The 25514-nt window shown below is 42.2% G+C and overlaps 1 protein-coding gene across 2 annotated transcripts; it reads left to right on the top strand.

Annotated features, from left to right (window-relative positions):
- The first annotated feature begins 1484 nt into the window (after nt 1-1484).
- On the top strand, nt 1485-25036 carry HACD1 (3-hydroxyacyl-CoA dehydratase 1). Of its 2 annotated transcripts, none has more exons than XM_054991392.1 (7): nt 1485-1754; nt 4699-4816; nt 7185-7203; nt 7290-7372; nt 17256-17377; nt 20062-20240; nt 22250-25036. In XM_054991392.1, exons 1-7 carry the CDS (start codon nt 1504-1506, stop codon nt 22330-22332), a joined length of 855 nt encoding a protein of 284 aa, XP_054847367.1. In that variant the 5' UTR covers nt 1485-1503; the 3' UTR covers nt 22333-25036. The 2 variants fall into 2 exon arrangements, with proteins under 2 accessions (XP_054847367.1, XP_054847366.1); XM_054991391.1 differs by having other exon boundaries at nt 7284-7372.
- Nucleotides 25037-25514: the final 478 nt, after the last annotated feature.

Below are 25514 nucleotides of genomic sequence, written 5' to 3'. Positions count from 1 at the left end.
TTGTGGCAGTGATAGTTATCTAGTGGCCCAGGAACCACTTGTGGCTCTTTGACATGCTGCCTGTGGCCCTCCCCCAAAGTGTTCCAAGTTTCCGGCTGGCACGTGGTCCTCATCTTAAAGGAGCACCTTCTTGAGGGACTGAACAACAGGGAACCTGTGGATCTCGTTCCAGGAGCAGAAGTGAAGGGGCTGTCTTTTCCTACAACCTTCTCTGCAGCCTCTTGGTTCACATTCCAGCACCAGGGCAACTGCTGGAAGGGTGGCAAGCAGACTGTGGAGGGGAGAGAGTAAAGCCACCACAACAGATAGCCAAGAAGAGAGCGAGCCGTCCATCAGCGAGTGGTGGTGATTTTGCTCCCCTACCTCCATGGCCAGGAAGTCTCTCGCCCAACCTGCTGTACCTCCTGCTGAAGGGAGTAGGAAGTCAGAAAGGCATTCCCCTCATTCCAGTAGCACAAAGGCTCAACAGTAGGGGGAAGAGATAGCCCTATATGCTCAGAAGCACTCCAGGAGTTAAAACATCATCGCTACGTACATACAATAGCACCCTGACTTGGATAGTCCAGGGGAGCCTGATCTCAGAAACGAAGCAAGGTCACTTCCCGTGAAGACCAGGGTTGCAGAGGTAGACAATGGCACACCACTTCTGTTAGTCTCTTGCCATGAAAACCCCACCAGGGGCCGCCATAAGTCTGCTGTGACTTGAAAGCACTTTCCACCTCCTTACATACAATATTAATTACGTCTTATATTGGCGTGTGTGTGTTTGGTGAGGTGGCCTAGAGGGCATACATTCATCATGTGGCTCTTTTGGTTGCTGGTAATTGTGAAGGAGGGTCACCATGAATTGTTTGGGGGGTCACCATGAATCAGTGTGACTTTTCTTCCTTATGGTGGATGTGGCTCTCTGTGAGACAGCTGGCCAGTACCACTGCTTTATTGGCATGCTTCTTGTGTAATGTCTGGAGCCTAGAAGAGCTGCCAGAGCCACAGAGAGAAAATGATTTCAGGCGGGTAGCGGCGTTGGTCAAGCGCAAGGTTCGGGTCCAGTAGCACCTCTCCGGGGAACGAGCTTTCGAGAGGCAGAGCTCTCTCGGGTCGCATCCAGGAAGGTTGGGCTGCCCAAGTGACCCAGGCGGCCACTTGGGGCGCCCGTTCGCCAGGGGAGAAGGCGTGCCTGGCGGCCCATGCCGGTCCGCTGGCTGGGCTCCTCCACGGAGGGCTGCTTCTGCAACGTGCCCTATTCCCAGCGGGCTCGGCCGGTTCTCTGCACGCCAGCTGCCGGGCTGGGCTCCCGCCGGGGGGACTTCTGCAGCCCGCCTTGCGACTTGCGCCGCTGACCCCCGGCTGGCCTCCAAACCGGGCTGCAGAGGGCCCGCCTCGCAGAAGGGCGCTTGGGGTGGCGAAACGCCTCGAGCCGCCCCCGAGAGGGGGGCGGGCCGGACCGGCGCAGCATATGAGCAGCTGCCTGGGAGCGGCCGCCCTCCGGCTCGCCGAAGACAGATGGGGCGAGCGCCGGAGTCGGCTCCAGCTGTCGGCGCGGCGCCCTCCTCCTCCTCCTCCTTTTCCGTCCCCCCGCGCGCCCCCGTCTATCTCCGCCTCGAGCCGGCGAGGGAGCCCATGGCGTCCAGCGAGGAGGACGGAGCCGGCAACGGCTCGGTGGAAGAGAAGGAGAGTGGCAAGAAGGCACACCGGCGGCGCGGCGCGGTGACCACCGCCTGGCTAATCTTCTACAACATCGCCATGACCGCGGGGTGAGTGCCTCGGGCGCGCCTCCTCCGGGCAGCCTGCCCGGTTGCCCGCCTTCCTGCCCCAGCCCCAGCCTCGGGGCAGACACGGGGACGCCTTTCCCACGCGCGCCCCGCTAGCCCGGCCGGGCTGCACCTGGTCTTGGGGAGGGGAGCGACGCGCGGCGCTGGGCTGCATTGCCTAATACGGTGCAAGCCTTCCAGCAAAGCCCGCGCGTCATCCCTCCAGCCCGCCGGAGAGGTTAAGTATAGCCCGAGCCGGAATGCCGGACGGGGGGGACGGGGGCAGACTGCTTCCCTCGGCATAATTTACTGCCGTGGCCGCCCAAGGCACTCGCGCGCTCCCTGCGCCGCCGGCGGGCTCCCTCCCGTTTACTGGACGAGCGTCCTTCGAGGCGAGCGGCGTTGCCGTTGAGCACCTGCTGCCCCGCTAGACGGGAGGCTGGCCAAGGTATCCCGAGTGAGAGGCCTGCCTGCCTCCGGGGACGGCCAGGCGGGGTGAAACGCACGCTCTGACATTGCGCCGCTCTCGGACGTGGAGCGCTCTCCGATGCGTTTTCTCGAATACACGGAGATGTAAACGTGTGTACACCTGCGGTTTTCTGCACATGGGTTCAAACGCAGATTCCTGTGCTTTTTGTGCAGAAGATCTGTGCGAATTTCCTCCAGGGGACACTTTTCAGTATTCCCAACATAGTATTGTAACGCACAAGCAGGGTTAGGGGAACATGTCCAAGAAAAAGATTTGTACGTTTTCCCTGGACACTCCCAAGCATAAGTTGGTCCTGTTTTAGGTAGGAGCTTTGACTTTCGAAAGCGTATACCCTGAAAAAGGAGCTTTAAACCTTATATCTTGTTGGGCTCTTAAGATGCTGCTGTACTCAAACCCAGTGTGGTCCTTCTGTGTTCATTTTTAAAAGTCCAGATCCACTGGAGCTGCTTTTTCTATGGGGAGAATGGCTCTGGGGAGATGGGCTCTTTAACTTTGTCCTCTCCAATGCCATTGTCACACTAGAAAGAAAGAAAAAACCCACCCCTAAGCTGTTGGGGGGAAACATGGCTCCTCATACTTTCATCTTCCTGGTATAAAAGTAATTTAGTGGTGATGTGTTTTTTCAGCAAGGAAATGCTTAAAGATCCCCTCTCTCTTCCTTGAAAAAATACTGCCAGCAGCTGCATTTGGGGTGGGGCTTTTAAAAGTGAACATGGAAGGAAATGCAATGTCTAGTTTGACATCAAGTGGGACTATGTGGCTGTCTTTCCTGTGTTCACTGGCAATGGTTGGAAGTGCCTTTGAGAACCATTGATGTGAAGCATCAAAATGTTTTGGTCTTACATTTGTGAAAAAATATTTGGGGTGTGTTTATTGAATTCTTGCATGTTCTAGTTCAGTTTGAGGAGTTATCCTTTCTTAGTGTTTTTGCAGGAGATACCTGAATTTTCTTCTTTATTGGTACCACCGGGAGATGAAAAAAGTCAATACAGTTACTTTGTTTTTGTGGAATGATGTGTTATTTAGTAGCTATCACATCGACCTCATACATTTCCCACTCATATACAGTATCCTCATCCTCTGAGGCCAACCAGGGATTTTAGTAACCACCTAAATTGGAATTCTCTACCCATTTACTTGTTATATTCAGAAACTCACAAAACATACTGTTACCATCCCAAACACACACATAAAGTTGGTGTTGTTCTGATTAATTCTCTCTCTCTCTCTCATTCAAGATTTTTTTTAAAAAAATCTACTGATGATATGAGCCAATCAGTATCTTACAAGCCAGAGAGCAATTGGCAGAGGCAAGGATAGAGAAAGGCCAATCAGAGAAGTTCATGCTAATGAACCGTTTCTTATGCTTCCGTTTCTTTATGCTAATGAGCATTGATTTGAATTACCAGGAAGAATGGAATTTCTCCTGCTTGGCACATTAGCATGTCAGTTCAGCATTCCAGGGAATGGAAAACAGTTCAAAACACTTGACCAGTTCCTTCCAAAGTATTTACTGGTATTTGAAGATGATTGGCCTATGGATGGAGAAAGAACTAGACTATCATGGTGCATTTTTCTAGGTGCCCGTTAAAAATGAGATGTCAGGCCGTCCAATAATATCTTTTATGATAATGAGATGAATATTTAAAATAAATAACAACGGCAAGCCTATAGGATAGACTGACTAGACGCTCACAAAGTTTCCTTATTGCAGCTCACAGGATATTTCCTACATTATCTCTGTTTGCTGTGCCTGTTTCAGGGAATGATGGGAGAAGAGAGAGGTGCATGTGCTAATATGACTGAACGACTAAAGTTGAACATGATGTACAATACATTTGCAGATATACATTCTGACAGTTGCAATGACTGATTTTCACAAGCTGTCTTTCTAGATAAACCAGGCAAGAACAAGTTCAGTTCCCATCAAATCCTGGCTAAAGTCACTGGTTAGGGATCTAATTATAAGTTCGATTGCAAGAAAATGAGTTACTTCTTAGAGAGGAAGATCTTGAAGAGACATTGTAAGAATATTGGTTCTGCTGCCAAGGGGAGGGCTTTAGCCTACAACTTCAAATGAAGCCCTTCCCAAGAAGTGACTTGATCAGTGAGCAGGAATGGAGAAAAGATGCTTCTTTGATTATTTATGTATGAAGTGGTATTGCTAGTTATCTTTTGAAACAACTCTTTAATGTGGGATATGTTCCTATCACAAAGTCCTCTGTAGATGAGTCCATCCATTCGCATAGTATAGCCTTTCTTTATATAAATGGGTACATTAATAGTTCAGTTTAATACAAGTTCTATTACATGCAGTAAATGTAAGTTTTCTCCCTTTTGAGAATTGTTAGACCTGGATCACCCCTGGCACAAAGTATTTGTTTTAAATAATTAGCTGAATATATATTGACATGTGTGCTCTTCTTTGAGGATATGCATTTTCTTCCCTGCTTCCAGGTGGCTGGTGTTGGCCATTGCCATGGCGCGTTTTTACTTAGAGAATGGAACACACAAAGGCATATACAAAAGCATTCAAAAGACACTTAAATTTTTCCAGACTTTTGCTTTGCTTGAGGTAAGTTTCTAAGCGACATACCATTTTTGTCTAGGTAAATAGTTTAACCAATGGCTAAGAAATGTAAACATCTTACTCTGTTGTTAAGATGATATACATTACCAGATTTTTCTCTTAAGATAATGTTTCAGCTGAAGAGAATGAGCTTGGTTTATTCAGGAGCGATTCTTAATATGAATAGAGAGAGAAGAATAGAGAGGGAATTACTGAACATGGCTTGTTTTTATAGTGCCAAACCATAGACTGATCCATGCCGATTTTAACATCTTTGTTCTTGTTTTTAAGATGTGTTGTTATATATTTTGGGATCTAGATATAAAAACTTTAAAACACTCACTTCCTCACTTAAAATGCCATTTTTTAAAAATCGTAAACTGCCAGGATCTACAAGAGAAGTCATGTCTTTGCATAAATATTTTTATAGACATGATTTACAAAAAATGTGTATTGTAAGGTATCCACTATGCAAGTGCTCTGATATGCCAAGACAAGGATATGCACAGCATTATTTTTTGTTTGGTGGCCAGCTTTACAGTGGTCAGCATCTGGACTACATGTTTCTGCTGGTGATCTAACTTCATTTCCATAGTTGTGGCCCCTTCCATTAGACAACGTGATAAGTTGAGTGGCTGCTTGGTTCTAGTATCATGGTTGAAGAAGATTTTATTTATGTATTTATTTAGAATATTCTATGCTGACTCTTCAGAGTCCTGCTCAAGGTGACTTACAATGAAAAAAACAAAGTATAAAAAGCTATTAAAAAGCCATTGGACACAAGTAGCATACAAACTGTCCATAAAATGGGAAAAGACCATTGAAAAGCTGATAAAATAAAACCCCTAATTAAAAGCCTGAGTATAAAGATGTGTTTTAGCCGAGCACCTAAAAGAAAGTAAAGTAGGAGTGCCTCAAGTGGAAGGGCATTCCCAAGACAATGCCTTGTGTCTAGTCTCCACCCACTTTGCCTCTGACGGCAGAAGCACAGACAGCAGGGCTTGAAAGGCAGATCTTAACTAGTGGTCTGGATGGTATGGAAGGAGATGGTCTTTCAAGCACCCTGATTCTAAGCCATTTAAAGTCATAAAGGTAAGAACCAGCATTTTGAATTGTGCCTAGAAACAGGAGGGTAGCCAGTGCAGATCCTTCAGCACAGGGTGATATGATCTCTGTAACCAACCCCTGACAGTAGCCAATTTTGACCAATTGACATTTTCAAACCATTTTCAAAGGCACAGAATGCATTATAGTAATTGAATGTGATCAGAGCATGGATCCCTGCATCCAGATCATTCTTTTCAAAGAACCACAGTAGCGTGTAAAGCAGCCAGAGGTGATAAAAGGTGCAATGTGTTGGAGGAGAGCTGAGCCTCCAGCAGTAGGCCAGGATCTAACAGCACCCTCAAGTTACAAACCTGCAACCCCTCCAAGATAGGCTGACTCCTCAGTCATTGTGCAGTTCCTCCATTGACCAAAAGTGCCTCAGTTTTGTCTGGATTGAGCTTCCATTAATTTGGATGATTTCTTGACTCCTTACATGTAACAATACACAGTTTTTATTCATTTTAGAACAATTGTATGAATGACAAAACATTTTACAACTCAACTATTACTGGAATAAATAAGTTATGTCCCCAAAACAGCTAGCGGAAATTTTGTTTATGGGAAGTGCTGTGGTTCAGTGGTAGAGCATCTGCTTGGCATGCAGAAGGTCCCAGGTTCAATCCCCAGCATCTCCAGTTAAAAGGATCGGGTAGTAGATGATGTGAAAGAATTCTGTCCGAGACCTTGGAGAACCACTAGACAGCCCTGACCTTGAGGGACCAGGGGTCTGGTTCATGAGTGCTGTTTAGTTTCAGTGGAGAAAAGATTTGGCTCTTAGTTATTTGCTGCAATGAGAAATCAGCAAACCACCTCTGAACGTCTCTGGCCTTGCAAACCCCAGCAGGGGTTGCCATCAGTCAGTTGCAACTTGAGGGCATTAAACACGCACACAAAGTCCCGAAGGCTGTGTGAGGTGCTTCTGATGCTGTTTTGTTGTCATGAGTCATAATTCTAAATCACAATTTTTGCCCATGTTTATTATGCTATTTGTGTCCTGGATTTTCCCATATAGATTCTGTCATAAGGTAGAGATTTTTGTATAAAAAATGAGGGGATTTATTTCATTCATGCTTATTTATCTTCATACAGCTTTAAGAGAAAAATAGCTGTTTGTCGCTTTGATTTTTGCTGCCCCTAAGAAAATCTTTTGAAAGCAACAAGGCCCAAGATGAAAATTTAATATCAGAGATGCTTTTCTTTATATTGCTATAAAACACATTTAAATAAATCAATGTGTAATTCTCTGTGTTTCTTTTAAAATTTACAGATAGTCCACTGTGCAGTTGGTGAGTCTTTGTTTCAGTTTCTCAATTAACTAACCCAGTCCTGCCCCGTGGGACAAAGGTGACCTATTTCTCTTTTTAAGGATTAGTACACACCTCTGTGCTTGTGACTGGGGTCCAAGTGAGTTCCAGAATCTTCATGGTGTGGTTCATTACGCATAGTATAAAGCAGGTAAGTGTCAGGGACAAAATCTTTGTCTCCACTGTGTAAAGAAAGACATGCTTGATATTGGTAGTAAAGCACATTTGGTGGTGAGTCACGGTCTTTTAAAAATCATCATAAGCCCATTCACAGGTCAGTAGAAATTCCCAAGGACTATGAACAGAGCTGCAGGCAGAACTTCCAAGTCCTTCGGTTGTGTCTGCCTCATGCGTGGGAGACGAGGACTTAAAGCCATTGGAGGGTGATATCTGAGCTACCTTGGCTTGTTGCCTGGTTTGCCGTGCCTGGTAAGCAAGATCAAAGGCTGACACATCTCTTCTTCAACCTATTCACCCAGCTGTCAGCCACTCCTGTTCCAGAGAGAATTTAAAATTAGCACATGTTGAACGGGCTAAGTAGAAAAGACTTAAGTGAATTATATTTTACACAGCTGTTTTCCTAGTTGGTATTAATTCCTTTTTTTTTTAAGTGCAAGTAGCAAGTGCTATGCCACTGTAACAGGCAATTGTTAATAAAGTAATCCATAAATAAACAGAAATCTTACAGTGCTGTAAAGATCAACACATTTCTATTCTAACTTAAGTTTTCATAGACTAGACCACACTTTGGTAACAAAAGCTACTGGGGCACGTTAAAAAATGATTTGGGCAAGTCAGTTTTTACTTGAACAGAAGCCTCTTCTTGGGCTATTAAAATGTAAAAGTGTAATATGGAAGCCAGTTTGAGAGAACTGTTTGATCTAGAAACTAGGGGTGTGCATAACAGAATTCTCGAGACAAGAATATACATGGAAAACGCTGTTTTGAATCATTACCATGATTTTCCAGAACAGCAACACAAATCCAATACATCTTTTCGATATCTTTGGGGCATGGAATAAGGGTCACTGGGCGGTGGGGGGGGGGAGGTATTTCTGAATTTCCTGCATTGTGCAGGGGGTTGGACTAGATGACCCTAGAGGTCCCTTCCAACCCTATGAGTCTATGCCTGGGAATAATGGAACACCATCCCTGAAAATACATATTTCCCCCCAAGTTCCAATGCTTACCAGCCATGCAGCATGAGCATATCTTTTTTTTTGATTCAGCAGATTTCCTGGACAAAGGAGTTTCTCCCTTCCAATCAGACTTTTGCAAAGGAGGAGCACAGAGCACTCCTAGGTGATCCCAAGCTGTAGAGGGCAGCCATCCTCCTTCCCCTGTCTTTTGTGGGGTGGAAAGAGAGTTTTTTCCTTCTCTAAAAGTAGAAAGTCAGGCTTGTTTCAGGGCCTATAGCATCCTAACCCTTTGTCCAATTTGCTTGAAACTTGGCGTCTTTTTGCTGGATAGGCAGAAGAAGCACAACTGAAATTTTGGTGATATTTGGTTAAAAGAAAAACCGCACTCCCCCCGTGTCCTCCATAGGGAATAATGGATGTGCAATTACGATGGCTTCAGGACCCCATAGAATTTAAACCTTTTGTCCAATTTGCTTGAAACTTGGGGGTTCTTTGGTGGACAGACATAAGAAGCTCTGCTGCAATTTTGATAACATTTGACTGAAAAACAGCAACTCCTCTCCCACATAGTCCCCCATAAAGAATAATGGCAAACTGATGCAGGGGGAGTGTCTGCAAAGGTGGCCTCCCCCACTGTGTGAAAGAAAACAAATGGAAGATCACAACAGGGAAGGATGGCAAATGCAGAGTTTTCAGCAGAAAGGTAGAAAAATAACATTGTCAGTCACTGTAAAAGTAGAAAAATGAAATTAATACAACAGGGTTTTTTATGCTAGTGGCCATCTGGAGCTCTCCCAATGACTGCTGCTTGACAACCATTTTATGAACCAGTAGAGAGAACAGTGTGGCTGTGCAGAGAGGGACCTAATGTTGCAGTCTGTAAAATTGACCCCCTTTGTCCAATTTGCTTGAAAATTGAAAGTTCTTTGGTAGACAGGCAGAAGAAGCTCTGCTGCAATTTTGGTGTCATGTAGTTGAAAAACAGTGACTCCAGCACCCCTCCCCCCCAAAAGTTCCCCATAGGGAAAAATGAAAGGAGCTGCAACAGAAGCCTTCCTCACTTTATGAAAGAAAGCAAATAAATTATAACAACGAAAAATGGCAAATGCCGTTTTCAGTGGAAAAGTAAAACAGAATTGTCAGTCACTGTGAGAGTAAGGTAATGAAATGAGTGCAGATATGGCTTTAAATACTGGTGGCTGGCTGGAGCTCTCCTGCTGGCTGCTGCTTGATGGCCATTTTAGGAATTAGTTGAGAGAACTACTGGGGGGGTGGTCTGTAAAATTGATCTCCTTTGTTCAATCTGCTTGAAACTGAGGGGGTGTCCAGATTAAAGGGAGGACTGCAAATTTGGTGCCATTATCTTTAAGATCAGCTGCCTCTCTTGTATACGTTCCCCATTGAAAATAATGGTCCTGGACCTCCAGAACCCCAAAAATGCACAGAGCTTTGAATCCAAACCAGTAATACTTTGAAATAAGCAATCACAGAAAAATTTCCACCTTGAAGCCTAGATCCAGAGTTATAATGAAAATTTTCTCAGTGCATACCCTACTTAGAAACCTCTAGGCCTAAATAAGCATTCAAGTAATTTTAATCTTTGATCTTCCTACAGAAAGAAATGTAGAAACAGAATTCCTTGTGGGTAATAAAATCAATTTTTGCATTTGGTTGTATTGATGAGAGATGCTAATTTTGGCATGTATTGAGCCATAATGACAGTCTAGCAGTCTTCAGGAAGATAGCTCGAGTAACAGATTTAAAATATATATATTAAAAGGCTTGTGAGATACTCCTGAATACTAAACTTTTGCGTAATCTTAACTAAAGTTGTTAATTTATTTATATATGCACTGTGTTGGACTACAGGGAGTCCAACACAGTGAATATATTCAGGACTTTTAAAAATTCCTCCCAAATTCTATGTATGAACTTAGGGGAAAACTGTTTCAAGGAACAACAGCTAGATAACAGATCAGAAATGTAGGGCATGAGTATAACCAAGTTCCTGAACAGGAATAACAGAAAAATCCATAGACCATCAGACCGGTCACAGGTTGTTGGATGAAGATTGGTCAGAAGGCAATGCCATACTTGGGGTATCCCTGAGCTTCTAGCTACTGGGCATTGGAAGTAATATAACTATGCATTCTCTTTATGTTTCTTCAGAAGCAATTCCCATCAGTTGCTGATTTGACTTGATGCACTAATATCTGCAGAATTCTAGTGTTTGCAGGAGTTAAGTTAAAAGTAAAAAAAAATGGTCCTATTGAATTTTAATTAATTCAGGAACATTAATTCACAACCTGTTTATCTCCTGTTGGAAATCTACAAGTACTTAACTTTGCTAGGTGTTTCACAGCACTTTTCAGCAAATGCCATACAATATCTCATATAATTTATCTCCTAGCAAAATCATCATTTGGAAGTTTTTGATGTTTACTGCCTGATTATATGCAAGCTTTAGATCAGTGTTCCTACTTGTTTCTTTTAAGAGCTGAGCCATTAAACTGTCTCACCAGCAGGTGGCAGAAGCCTACTGGCTTATGTGGAATAAAAGGAAACTGCCTTACTCCTTCATTCTTGCTCACTGGTCAGTATTCTTGGACTGTCTTGTATATCTTATTGTCTTCTGTGTTCTGTCTTTGTAGCATGCTTGAATAAAAGGACAGGTCGTTTCCCCCCCCCCCCCACACACACACACAATATGCTAAACCGATGAATGTGGCTGACATTCTGTTTGCATTTATTGGAAGTGGTTGTTGTTTTTCCCAAACACCACCGTAGCCTATATAGATTTAGGTTTTACATTCATATTGCATAACATAGCAGTCATAGAGAAAAAAGGACCGAATCAGGAATAGGTTCTATGTCAGATTCCCTGCACGGTGCTTACTAATGGTTTCCTAGTGCCCATTTTCTTCTTCTCTAAAGTATCTCTGCCCCAAACTAAAAAGTCAGTCCTGACTTCTCTCCATGTCATTAGAGCAATAGATGCTTGAGAAGAACCTATGAGGCATCATCTTCATGTCTGCAGGGAGTACCCTTTCGAAAACAGCTGCTTCTACCTTACAGCCTTCCAAACTTCCATGATTGGCCCCAGCTCCCAGGGCAGTCATTTTCCATTGTTTCCCACTCCCTGTTCTGAGAAGTTCAGAAGTGCCCACAGGCTTACCAAGATTGTGAACTCTGTTCTGTATGGCGAGACTGCGACATGCAGATGAAGCGGAATGTTATTCTTTCCGTATAAATCTCACTTTGGCGAATCAGTCCTAAGGCCTGTTCTTATGACTACTTCACTGCACAGTGACTTGCAGGAAAAAGTCTTCATGCTATGACCTCCTCAGCCCACGCCACTTCTTCATGTGCATTCACCCACCATGCATAAGTTTTAAATATCAAAATACATACGTAATTATTATTTTTCTGGGCTTCTTAGTATGGGCTGAAAAGCAAATCCTGTGGAAGAGGAGTGTTCGGAGGCAGGAGCAACTAGGATTTTTCCTTTGTCCATTGCGAAAGCCTTGTAAAAATATTTTAGGCCCCGGTAAAAAAATTAGTTATATCCTTGTTCACTTACAGCTATGAGATGTGAGGGAGGTACTCATGTGTAACTACTTTTTGGCATAATACTGTGGGAAAATAAAAATAGGTCTCACACTGATATTCCAATTACACTGGATGTTCTCTTATTAAATAACTGGAGGTGTATTCCCCAAAGGCTGTAACCTGTAGCTTTGCATTTGATTGCTGCCAGGTTCTGGAGAAGAGATTCAAATCCAAGTATTCAAGACTGGATTGAAAAAAAATTAGGGATCTACCTTATGATTAAATTAACTTATTTTAAAAAAGGAGCAAGTATATCTCAACTTGAATCAGTATGGAATCTCTTCTTAACTAAAATAGGGGATACCGCTTAAACTGGTTTACTGGCTATATTGATTCCTTCTCTAAAATGTTACATTTGTTTACTGTATGTTCTTGATTGTTACATTAAGACTCTACTGTATTGTTTAGTGATCACAATAATAAAAAATTTAAACTATAAAGAGGTGTTTATGAACACTGGGTTGTGATAGAAGTAGAACCTGCAGCTTTTTTCTTGGTCAAAATCACCATTTTCATTAAAGGGGAAAATCTAGTCACTGTAGTGTCACAGAGATTCATTTGTGATTTAAATATTACTCTCAGAGAAGAGGTTGTTCAGACTTCTTCACCTGTGTATTAGAGAGATTTACAAAGATGCAGATGGAGAATATACAGCAGTAACAGGTAACAAGAGACTTTTCTTTTACACAAAGTGGAAATGTTGATGAAATGCACAACTTGTGGTTCATATGGTACGCAAAAAGTGTGGGAAAAGAATATATTATTCTTCTGGTACAGTGTAATTTAGGAATCAACTCTGAGCCACATAATTCATTTACATTCTTTATTTACTTCATTTATAACTTGCCATTATTTCCAATGGGCACCCAAAATGGCTTACATCATTCTCCCCCATTTTATTCTCACAAAGACCTTGTGAAGTAGGTTAGGATAAGAGAATAAGAGCAGCTCAAGTTCACCAGCACACTTCTGTGGCAGAGTAGGGATTCAAACTTGGGTCTTCGAGATCCTAGTCCGACAATAGCCACTACACCATGGCAAAATCATTTTAACATGTAAGCTTACCTTTTAAGTTTAAATTGAAAATGAGAAGCATTTCCCTCTGCACTTGTTTTGTTTGTTTGGCTGTGCAGTTGGCTGTTATTGTGTGCTGGTGTGTATACATGGCATTTGTGTTACGTTGCTTAAAAGTGTTAATGTGCTAAATATTCTGAAGTCATTACACATTGTGCACACAAAATATAAAGTTGAAAATCACCAAAGTCAAGCATTTCCTTAATAGGGACCAAAAATAATTAGTAATCATAAATATAGTTGAATAATTTTCTGTACTAATCACACTTAATAATTAAAAATATAGAAGCAATAAAAGCATGTAGCCTCATTCATAACTCAGTTATTCAGATGAACTTCTTGTCCAAATTAATTGCATTGGATTGTAGTCATCTGTGTAGCCCACAGATGTTTGTGCTGATAAGAGAAGTGTTTGGGCTAGCTGCTATTGTGCCATATTTTGAGTTGTGCTGGAGTAATCAACTGTTAAGCACATCGATTTAGATATTTATACCTTGCTTCTCTCCCCAATGGGGACCCAAAGTGTCTTACAACACTGCTTTCCTCTCCTCCATTTATCCTCACAGTAACAACATGTGGAGGTAGGTTAGGCTAAGAGAGAATAACTGACCCAGGCAAGTATCTTGCTCCAACCGACAACAACAGGGAACCACTTCCTAAGATGCTCTGAACTAAAGGAGCACGCAGGCTCAAGGAAGTCACAAACACACACTATTTATACAGTGTTATTCCAATAAATATGTATCATAAAGTACCAAACTTACAGAACCATAATGCCCAAATTACAGACTAGTAGAATACGGAACCAACATCCAGTGTAAATTTCGGTTCAAAATGAATTCAGTTAATGCGGGATAAGTTCAATGTTTGCCGCTAATGCGGGTTGTAATCACAGACAAGATGTCCTCGGTTATCGGTGGTCCCATTGTATCACTGCTCTTTTCATATTGGAGGTTTAAATTGCGGGAAAAGATTTGGATAACTAACGGCCTGAAGAAGAAAGTGGGTTGAAACGAGTGAAAGTGAAGGAGACCGGTTTAGCTCGTCGCTGTGGACATTGCCCTTGCCGTGGACACTGTTTTCAGTGAACTTAGTTGCTACAATTGGCAAGTTGTGGCATTGCTGCTACCACCGATAACCGTGGACATCTTGTCTGTGATTACAACCCACATTAGTGGCAAACATTGAACTTATCCCACATTAACTGCATTCATTTTGAACCGAAAGTATCTTGCTCCTACAAACCAATGGCCACGCAACTGAAACCAAGCAAGGTTTGTGGTGGAATTGGGATTTAAATCTGGATCTCCCAAATCCTAGTCCAGGGATGGTGGTGAAGAGGGCCCTCAAATCATAGCTGACAATGGCAACCCCTAGCAGGGCTTTCATGATGAGAGACGTTCAGAGGTGGTTTGGCATTGCCTCCCTCTGCAACCCTGGTCTTCGTTGGAGGTCTCCCATCCAATTACTAACCAAGGCCAACCCTGCTTGCCTTTTGAGATCTGATGAGATCAGGCTCACCTGGGCTATCCAGGGATACCCAATCATTTTGAACCTGTGGGAACCATTCATACACGGGGTGGTAGGTGCAGCCAAGAAAAGGCTGCTGTAGGAAGCGGAGCCAACCTCAAAATGGCTGCTACAAGAGGAAGCTGACCACACAGAGGAAGCCCAAGTACAGGGGAGACGAGGGGTAATTTAAAAAATACACTGGAAAAGAGGAGTGAGAGAGAATAAAACACTAACACTATGATAGCAGCTGCCGCTTAAAGTTATTTTATTCTCCACAGCCAATTGGATCTCCACTGGCCAATCAGAAGCCTCGCTAGGGAAGAACCCCACCTGGCCCTTTCCACTTTCCTGGGCAGCAGAAATTCAGTGGATGCTATGGCACCCATGGGTACCTCATTGGTGACCCCTGTCCTAGTCCAATACTATAAGATGTGGGCTTTGTTTACAAAGATCCAAGTAACTGGATTGAGGATGGAATTATTATCAGCCGAATCATTGTTACATTGTGGGGGAGGCCGGAATATAAATACAGTACAGTAAGTAAATACATGATGTCACGGCCTTGTCGAAGCTAGGCCTTAATGGGAGACCTTATGGGAACCCAGTGAAAGTTGCTCTGGATTCCATGATGGAAGGTAGGACAGAAACATAATAAATAGAATTTTACAGGATAGCTACCTTGAACAGCATGGTAAAGGAGAACTGGGTAAAAATGTTCCATATTTTTTTTTTATTTTACTTCATTTATACCCTGTCTTTCTCCCCAGTGTGGACCAACATGGCTTACCTCCTCTCCTCATTTTATTCTCACATCCTGGTAATCTTAATGGCAAATCCTCTTCCTGTGAGGTAAATTATGGCTGTGAATGTGTAACCGGCCCAAGGTCACCCAGGTTAGGCTAACTGTGTGTGAGACTGGGAGCCAAACTACAAGTGACGCCTGACACTAGTTGGGACACTTGTCAGCTTCCCTCAAGTTTTGATGGGAAATGTAGGTGTCCTGGTCTTGCAGCTTGGCTTTCTGACTGCTGTCCAATGGACTTTTCAACTGTCACTTGTCCAACTTTCCGCCAAGCTGCCTACATTTCCCATCAAAACTTGAGGGAAGCTGACAAGTATCCAACTAGTGTCAGGCATCACTTGAAGTTTGGCTCTGGCTTACGCAAGTTTCCATGGCAGAACACGGAATCAAACCTGGATGTCCTAGATTCTAGTCCATCGCTTTAGCCACTGTACCTCACTAGGTATCATATAAATAAATCTGATTTTTCTTTAAACAAATGAGCCATGACCCAACAATTCTATTTTGCTTAGTGCGGACCCCCATATAATGGCACTTCTTTATTACCGGCTATGAATTAGATGTTACAGAGAATCTCAAATGCTCATCCATATGCCATGTTGGAGATGGAAGTTTTGTATAAACATGCAGCCTCTAACACTCATGGGTTTCAAAAATTATCTCCCTCACAGACATATACGTTAACCTTCCTTGAGAATTTTAGGTGGCTAACAAGAGACTAGGAATTGACAGCCTTGTGTAAAATGCCTGTCCACAAAACAAATGAAAAACAGCCTAATGGTCTTGATTGCAGCAGTGATAAACACCTGGGGCTCCTCCCTGACTTCATGTGATACTTGAAAATGCTTGGCGTGTCTGAAAACGTGATCTTTGAGCTTTTGTCACTGCTGCACTTTGTTAAGAAGCAATTACAGTCTCCTTTTCTGTACTTGTAACGAAAATCTGTATCACTCTATTTTATTTCACAGAATCCCTGGAGCTTTTATTAGTCTTCAGGCATGGAAGTCTATTTCAAAATTCTTTCCATTTTAATGAAAAGAAAATTACTTGTCTGTAATTCCTCTTCTCAGAAGGTAATAAGTAGATACCCACTCACCTTCTTCACAGAGTTGGAAATTAATTTGCTGTTGCTTATTACATCTGTTGTTTGGGACGACCTGATGTCTTGATGTGGGTAAATATATGCTACCTGATGAGGCAGTTTAATGACTCAGACATATAACACATTGCAGATAAGTGTACTGTATTTCCCCATTCTTTGTAGCACAATATGTACTTCATTGAGAGGTCTGCCCTGGTTCACATCTATGGGTGCAATTTTATGTGCCTTTTCCTGGGAACAAGCACTACTGAACATGTACTTTCTAGTAGACAAGCGTTGGTACCATTTGTATCAAGCATAAGCAATGGTAGAAAGGATAACTATCAGTAAGTCCCATTTTATTATATGGGAATTGCTCTCAGGTAAGTGGACTTAGAATCGCAGCCTAAATGTACCAAAAACTAAACCTGTGTGAAAAAAGGAAAAGCCAACAAAATCCTAATGTGCAATTTAGAAGAAGACAGAATGGAAATGTGGCCAATTAGAAGTCTTGTGTGAAAGTGGAGAAGATATGCAAACATAAGTAGTCGCCCTACAGAAAGTTGTGCCAGTTACTTAAATGGTACCACTGCAATTAGGCAGAATATGAACTATTTGAGATGCTAATTGAAATGGTTGCTGGGAGTATGTGAATTTGCTACTTGCTTTTCCCCTTCAGCAGGGAGTTTTTCACTATGATGTTAAATGTTGGATGCATTCCAAAATACTGGTTTTTGGACATTGTCTTGAGAGAATCTGTTGCAACTTTTTATGCAACTAAAGATGCAGAAAATGTTGCTTCCTTATACTTTTGCAGATCCAGAATGAGGAGAGTGTTATTCTTTTTCTGGTCGTATGGACTGTGACAGAGATCACTCGATATTCCTTCTACACATTCAATATGCTCAACCACTTGCCATACTTCATAAAATGGGCCAGGTGGAGAATGTTTTGCAGTTTAGTTTCTCATTGATCTGTGCATGCTGATTTCATGCATGCAGAATTAGCATGGCGGTGAAAAGCTATGACAGCTGTGTGTGGTTTATAACCCAGTTTGGTGTCTTCAAACAAAGAACATTTTAGATCCATTACAATGCAGTCCTATGCAGAGTTGGTTCATTGAAATCAATGGGCTTCAACTGGAGGAATTCTGCATAGGATGGCAGATGAGGTCTAGTTTACAGGTTTTTTTAAATGTAGTTTTGATTCCTCTACATTTGATTCCTCCATTGATTCCTTGTAGCTAATATTTATAAGACATTATTCAAATACAATATTCTGAGCATACAGAATATTGTTCAGGTTTGGCTAGATTAAAGAGTAAAACAAAAAAATTAACCATTCTATGTCACTGAAGTGTTGTATGCTTGTAGATTAAGTATTACTGTGTAAATTAAGATTATATAATCACTAGAAGGCCTAAAAGCACTTCTCTGGGACCTATACAAATCTGTAACATGGGCTACCACTCCCATACTATCCTATCCCATACAGACAATGGGAGGGGGAACCTTTTATTTCTGAAAGAAGGCAGTTTTGTGTAGTGGTTAAGAGCAACAGAACTCTTAGTCTGGAGAACCAGGTTTGATTCCCCACTCCTCTGCTTGAAGCCATCTGGGTGACCTTGGGTCAGTCACAGCTCTCTTGGAGCTCTCTTAACCCTACCCACCTCACAGGGTGATTGTTATGGGGTAATATACTTGGTAAACCACTCTGAGTGGGCATTAAGTTGTCCGGAAGGGCGGTATATAAATCGAATGTTACTATGTTATTGTTATGAAATAGACTATATCATGATACTAGATTTGTAACCTAAAATTTGCACCTCTTGGCTTCGAAGCCCCCAAAAGTTGAGCCATTCTTCTCCCTTCTCATTTTTGGACCCGGATGCAGTGTCTAGGGTGTTCGAACTGAACATCAGAAATTCAAGTCCACTCTATGCTGTGAAGATCACTCTGTTAGCCTAATCTGTATTCTGGGATGATTAAATACTGCAAAGCCTTTCTGACCTCCTTTAGGAGAAAGGATGGGATAGAAATACAGCTAATAACACATAAATCATCATTAAAAGAATACATGTCTTTGTGTTGAAAAAAACAAGAACGCTTTTCCAATATGAGATTTATGGGTTGTGAAAACATGATGAAACAAATTAGCCTATAATATCCTAGGCTGTGTCTCTGTTCTGTATTTCTCTTAAATGAGATTTCAAGATATGTAGGAATGAATGTGGTACTTTCCCCTTAAGTGCTTTTTATACTCCTTGTGGTCATAAATGTATTCCAGAGGAGTAGCTAGTTTTAGTGTGTTGCCGCAAAAATAAACAGTCTTGCAGTCCATAAAATTTTAATCTTGCGTAAGCTTTCACCCATTTTGTCAGATGCATAAAAGTATGTCAGATTGTGTGTAATAGGTTTGGATATCATCGCCTGTATTTGTTGCCAGGAAAGCTTTGGCTGCCTTTGTTTGATGGGAATATGTATTGCTTTGCTTCAGTTTAGAAGTGCAGCTCTTGCATTGATTTTTTGCCATTGTGTCTAAACCATATTGTGGAGTTCTTTTCTTGGTTCCTCCTTATATGCCATTAATCTATTCCATTTCTTCTTGCATCCCATCTACTGCATTCTTGTTGACCTGTGTGCTGTCCCAGACCCTATGAGGGTTTCATGTTCTGTGACTTCCATTTTTAAATCTCGCCTGTTTTGGTCATGGAATTCGCATTTCTTTCTGACTCTGAAAGGGAACTCTCACTGCCTTTCCCAGTATGAGTTGAAGAGATTAATTTCTCATGAATGTCTGCAATTGCGTGCTTTACCTTGTATGAAAACTCTTCATGACCAATATATTTCCCCAAAGCAGTTGAAATATGCCAAGACCAGTATCTTTCATTGTTTTTTCCCTGCTTCATAAGAAATTTAGCGTAGCATTTAATAGCGATCTGGGAAATCACTAGTTCAAAATTTACCTCATCCAAACCAAGAATATACTAAATAATCTTAAGCAAGCCACCTTTTCAACCATCCAACTGCATGGGATGATAAATTGTGGACCAAGAAATGGTGATGTTGGGGAAACAACTGGAAATCCTTCCCCTTTGAACCCCTAAAATCCCCCGCTCTACTATTCTGATAGCTCTCAGAAGCTTGAGCAGGCTTCTCTGGCTTTTTATTTTACCTGATTCAACGGCTGTCAGCTTTCTGTTCTCCTGGACTATATTCAGGCCTCATCAGAGTGAGTCTGGGGGTAGAGTTCTTGGTTAGTTTATAGTGCTATTTTTTCTATATGCTAGGAGATTCCCTCAAACTCAACATCATATCCAGTACGAGACCTGGATTTACTGCTTTCATGATTAGTGTGGGGCCCAGCCACTATGGTATTAACTGTAGTAATACTGGCCTATAGTGATACTGTTTGCTGTGAGAATCATTGCAGTCATTTATGTGAATTGCTTGCTGACAGTGCAATCCAAAGCAGTGTTACACCTTTAGAAGGATATAACTTTGTGTAGGATTGCGCTGTAAAAGCTAAGTGTTGTTGGTGTGCTGTTTAATAACCGAAGCAGAAAAGTGAGCTGTTCAGAGAAAATTCTTGGAGCTATGTAACTATTTATTTGTTTCTTCCAGGTACAATTTTTTCATCATTTTATATCCTGTGGGAGTTGTTGGTGAGCTTCTAACTATTTATGCTGCCTTACCTTATGTGAAGAGATCGGGCATGTTTTCAGTGAGGCTTCCCAACAAGTATAACGTCTCTTTCGACTATTACTACTTCCTGCTAATCGTCATGGCTTCTTATGTACCAAGTACGAATCAGCAGATACATATATAAACATATTGTTTTCAGTTGTGTGTTGTCTATCTTAATAAGTAGTAAGATTTTGTTTATTAGTAATAGCAAGAACCACAATTTGTATTCTCTACTACTTCCAAGAAGCTGAGAATGGCATACTTAATCATTAAACAGTTATCAAGATGATAATGCTCTCACTCCAGCTTGTTCACAAAGAATAATTTTGCCAAATAGTATTGCATAATAATCTAAAACAAATCTAATTTTTTTCAGATGGGTTCACTCTAGCCATCTTATCCTTCTGCTCAGAGCAGGGCTGGATTGAGGGGGCAGGGGGGGTAGTCTGCCCCCGGTACCACCAGGGAGGGGGCGCCAGTAGCAGCTGCCAGAGGGTGTGGGCAGCTTCTCAGCCCCCCGCGCTGCTTTTGCCTGCCCCGCAGGACGGGGGGCGGCCGGCTTGCCACACACCCCCTGTCCTGCAGGGCAGGCAAAAGGCAGCGTGGGGGGCTGCGGGGCCGCCCACGCCATTCGCCTGCCTTGCAGGACAGGGGGCAGCCAGCCGCCCTCTGTCCTGTGGGGCAGGCGAATGGCGCGGGTGGCCACGCTGCCTTTTGCCTGCCCTGCAGGGCAGGGGGTGCACAGCAAGCTGGCCACCCCCTGTCCTGTGGGGCAGGTGAAAGCACGGGGGCTGCAAGGCCACCCGTGCCATTTGCCTGCGGGCAGGCGAATGGCACGGGCGGCTTCCCAGCCCTGCACGCTGCCTCCGCTGTTCCGCCCTGCATGATGACATCACCTAAGTAACGTCATAATGCAGCATGGGGAGCGTACGCACGCGCTGCGCGCGTGAGGTGATCAGCCTAGGGTTGCCCCGGGCGCGGGCGACCCTAGATCGGGCACTGGCTCAGAGTCACGTGAACTCCTCTTTACAAAGATTCCCTTGGGGCTGTTTCTCAGAGCACTCAATATGGTTTCAAGTCCCCCAGTTGGGGTGAGAGATTCCCCCACACCCAGCTCCTATTACCTGCCTCTCTAAGCAGTAGTGCTCTCTGGGAATCACCAAAAACTATGGTTTTACAGTAGAATTTTTGGCAATTCCTAGAGAGGCTTGATATCACTGGATTTTCCCCGGAAGTGACATCACACTGCTGCTGGTGGCTACCCCCATGCCCTGCTCCAGTTTCCCACTGATTGCCAGGCCTAACACCCAGACCCAACCCCAATCTCATATGAAAACAAATGACATGACTTGCTGTTATTTAGCTTGAGACATTACCTGAAGCAGCAGTAATTACCATACAAGCTCGTTTAAAGATAGCTCAGGCTAAGGAAAACTCAGCTCAGTCACTCTTCCTTCAGTGTGAATGTTCATGAAGCAGTGGTAGGAAAAGAAGAAAAATCAAGATGGGAGGGTAAGAGTACTGGCAAATTGCTTCTGTATGTTTATCTGCATACCAGCAGTGCCCTGCTTGCCTCTCCAGCCCTCCAAAATGACCAGGGCCCCAAATCTTTGTCCTTCTCAGTAGACTTAGTTCCACCCTTTAGTAAGTTTGCGAGGTCCCTACCCTCCAGGTAGGAGGGGGGGACCTAGCATTCACCTTCTCTTTGCACCTTGTGCACATGCAAAATGCCTACACGCTCCTGAGCCTACGTGTTAATGTCATTTCTGGTGATGTCATTGCGCAGGTGCGGGAGCGTGTGCATGCTTCGCAGCATGCCAATTTAGACCCAAAATAGGCCTGATTTGGCCCGTTTGGGTTCCAAATTGGCCCACTACAAAGCATGGGAGTGTTCTTGGGGTGGCGCAATGACATCACTCCTGGGAGTGAAGTTGTCACACTGTCCGTGGAGCATGCCTAGGAGGCCTGTTCCCATTCCTTCCCCCCATCCACCATGTGAGTGGAGGTGGGGGATGGGTGGAAATAGGGGATTCCCCACCCCCACTGGGGGACCAGGGATGCCTACCTGTTATACTGTAATGCTTGGTATATTTTAACATAGTCCCTTATTTTTCTTCATTGACAGTGTTTCCACAATTGTACTTCCACATGCTGCGTCAGAGAAGAAAAGTGCTTCATGGTGAAGTGATTGTAGAAAAGGATGATTAATACAACCCTGTAATCACAGTGGGGTTTTTTTTCAGAGTAACAAACCAAAACTTTATTGTGTTGCACGAGTCCAAGTTTGAAATCATGGAACAAGACTAACTAGTGCACAAAATGAGTCTTGATCATACTATTTCTTAACAGTAATATTTTCAGACTTTACTTTTCAACTTTGCATTCATCTTTCTGTCCTCCTCACCCTCGGTTTGCTTTTAGGCAAGTTATGTGTTTCCCAGTGTTTTTATTATATAAAAAATCTGAAAAATACTGCTGTTTAAAAAGCCCTTGGTTCTATATTCTAGAAGGATTTGACAATATTCTGAAAATTATCATTAATACAGTTAGGTAAATTTCAGTGTGTCCCAGCTTGGAACCAGAGAGTCCTATGCGTACTCTTCAAAGCATTTATATGTATACTTGAAAAAAGAGTCCACCCCCTTCCAGATCTAGCTCCTTGTACATTGTACCAGGCAGGCTTTTCAGGAGGCATGAGACAATGATGAAAGGGAAACCCAAAACTCCCCCATTTGCCATTGGGAGCACCCCGAACAGCACTTTGGGCCCCAACCAGCATCTTATTTCGATGTCTGTCTGGGGCTACAATATTTTATTTCATCAATATTACATATAGTTCATCAACTATCGAATTAGTCTGTAAATTTTACACATTCTAAGCCTTGGATCAGATTATGAGATTACATCGAATTTGTTAATTAAAGAGGCAATGTTGGGACTGGTCTTAAATTCAGCCATAATTTAAGAAGCTCTCTACAAGCAATTGCCCATTTAAAATAAGTTACTAATTTATACTATACCTGCAGTATCTTTCACTTAAAAACACTTTAAAATTGTCCAGTGAATGTTTTTGTTCATTGTTTTAAATGAGATGTATTTTTTGTATATAAATAAAGTGGAAAAGTGCTGAAATTTGATTACTATGTTCTGATGTAATAGCAGTCCAGGATAAATGAAATTTTAGTTTGCTTTGTCATAGAAGGAATATTTAATAACCTGTTCCTATTTATTTAAATCCGCCTAGCTTAACATTTAAAATGGATCCTCCCCCAAAATCACACAACTAGTTCCATGTGCTCAAGGCAGCTTGGTACTACCACATTGCAACCACTGTTGAAACTGATGTACTGTTGTTCAAAGGAAGATGTCAAAAATTACAGTGCAAGTCTGGATCCCAGCCACTGTACCTTAAAGAAATCTCATAAAGCACATGTAGTAACAAAGTCAGACTAAGTGTACAGGCTTTTTAAAGAGTTGGATCCAGGTTCCCCAGACCAACTCGAGTTCCCCACAGCCACATGCAGAAGGAAGGCCTCCTGCTTCCCCCTGCCCCAAGCCATTTCCCTTTGTTAAAAAGCATGAGAGGAGGGTATCTCCCTGTTTTTACTGCTCTATGTGCCCAGAATACTCCACATCGAGTGGCAAAAACTGCTTGAGAGGGGAGGAAGGAGCCCTTCCTTGCCCCATTGGGGCATTCTGATGCTATTTGAAATCTCATTTATTTTTTAACAGCCATTCCCCACAGCTGCTGTGTGGCTGTGAAGAACTCAAGTTGGGTTTAGGGAACCCTGACCCAACTCTTTAAAAGCCTGGATGTTTTGTTTGATCTCCAGATAAACATTTGGATAAGATCACTAGATAGGGTTTTTTCCATATCTGCCACCCTCTCACATGCCCTAAAATTGGCTCAAGAGTCCCTCCAAACTAGCTTTTGAAGGAGGGAGTCGGTAGATGGAGATGGGAACTGGTGACCTTCCTCCTCGCACTAGTAGCAGGATTTTTGGATCCAAGCCACAATGTGGGGATTGGAACGGGTTGTGAATCTTTCTTCAAATATATTTCATTTTGTGTTAAATCCTTCAAAGTTTGTGTATTTACAGTTTTGCTGAAAAAATCATTAAAAGGTGCACTTGTTACTGTAACATTGTCTTGGTAATATAACAACTTTATTTTGTGGGGGCGTTTCCTACAATAAAGTGAACAAAGGTGCTCTAACCATTTTTTTCATGTTACATAAATTTGAAGTACTTTGATATATTAACATACAAAGTTGCTGAGTTTTAATTTATGTACTTGCACACAAACTCATGTTTAGATTAAAGGTTCTTAAATTGCATTAATTATATATTTTAAATACACGTTTAATCCTAAATTTCTTTTTAAAAATTTAAACTGTTTCTTACAATATATGCCAGCAGTTTTCGTTACATGTTTCAGAATTAGTACAGAGAACTAACTTCATGGAAAGATCTACTATTTCTGTATGGTGAATAGAGTTGCCTTTTTCCCTAGCATTTTAATTAATTAATGCATAAGTTTATTATGTGCCTCATCATCTTGCTGATCTAATTTGGACATGCTGCAATGGTGCTCTGAATACAAATATTTGGTTCTCATGTATGTTGTTGTTTAACTTGAGGATGTTATCGTACAGTAAGGAAATATTGTAGGTATTCTTTTTTACCATTTTGTACATCCAATATTAAACAATACCTCTTCTTGCACTCAAGATTTCTGATTTTGCACAGAATGCTGATATTCCTGAGTGTATTTTAATAATTAAATGTTTAAGACAATTTATAGACATATTGTGCCAAAAATGTACTATAAATAAATTATTCACCCATAGCCATTTTTTAAAATTATTCTGCAATTTACAGAGGCACAGAATATAAAAACATTTCAATCAGGACCGAGGTGTTATTGTCATATTTTGAGACATTTCTGCCAGAGACAGTTCCACCACGTTGTATTTTGTTCATACTCATTAGTTCGTTTTGGGGTTTTTTATTCCTGCTGCAATCATACAGAAATATAGCCCTTGCAAAAAATAACCTATACATTTGTAACGAGTGAGATCTTCATTTGCAATCCTGTACTTTTTGTAATGAAATATTTATGAAAATCATCCAGGGCAGAAATATTGTACAAATGCAATCATCCATAGTGTAAGCTGTCACCTTCTGCTGATGAGATCTACTTGTTTGTTAGTAATTACTGGGCCACAATTAAAAAACTGTATTCCATATAATGTACAGATTAATATCCTATAGTACTATGACATCTCCAGTCTGGTGATAATGTAACAGAGAGAACTCCCCATTCTCTTAACATTTTGCCATGTAAGGACAGTAGTATGTTCCATAATGGCACTTTTTGTTTGTTTTTAT

This window comes from Eublepharis macularius, chromosome 11, assembly GCF_028583425.1.
Source record: "Eublepharis macularius isolate TG4126 chromosome 11, MPM_Emac_v1.0, whole genome shotgun sequence".
NCBI classification, from domain to species: Eukaryota; Metazoa; Chordata; class Lepidosauria; order Squamata; family Eublepharidae; genus Eublepharis; species Eublepharis macularius.
The sequence above is the reverse complement of the archived record's forward strand: the minus strand, read 5'-3'. Positions and strand labels throughout refer to the sequence as shown.

Excerpts from the sequence above, each read along its gene's own strand:
- HACD1 (XM_054991391.1), top strand. The coding sequence starts at position 1,504 with ATGGGGCGAGCGCCGGAGTCGGCTCCAGCTGTCGGCGCGGCGCCCTCC. Across the intron at positions 1,755-4,698 it reads AACATCGCCATGACCGCGGG|GTGGCTGGTGTTGGCCATTG; the intron begins GTGAGTGCCTCG and ends CCCTGCTTCCAG. Across the intron at positions 20,241-22,249 it reads CATGGCTTCTTATGTACCAA|TGTTTCCACAATTGTACTTC; the intron begins GTACGAATCAGC and ends CTTCATTGACAG.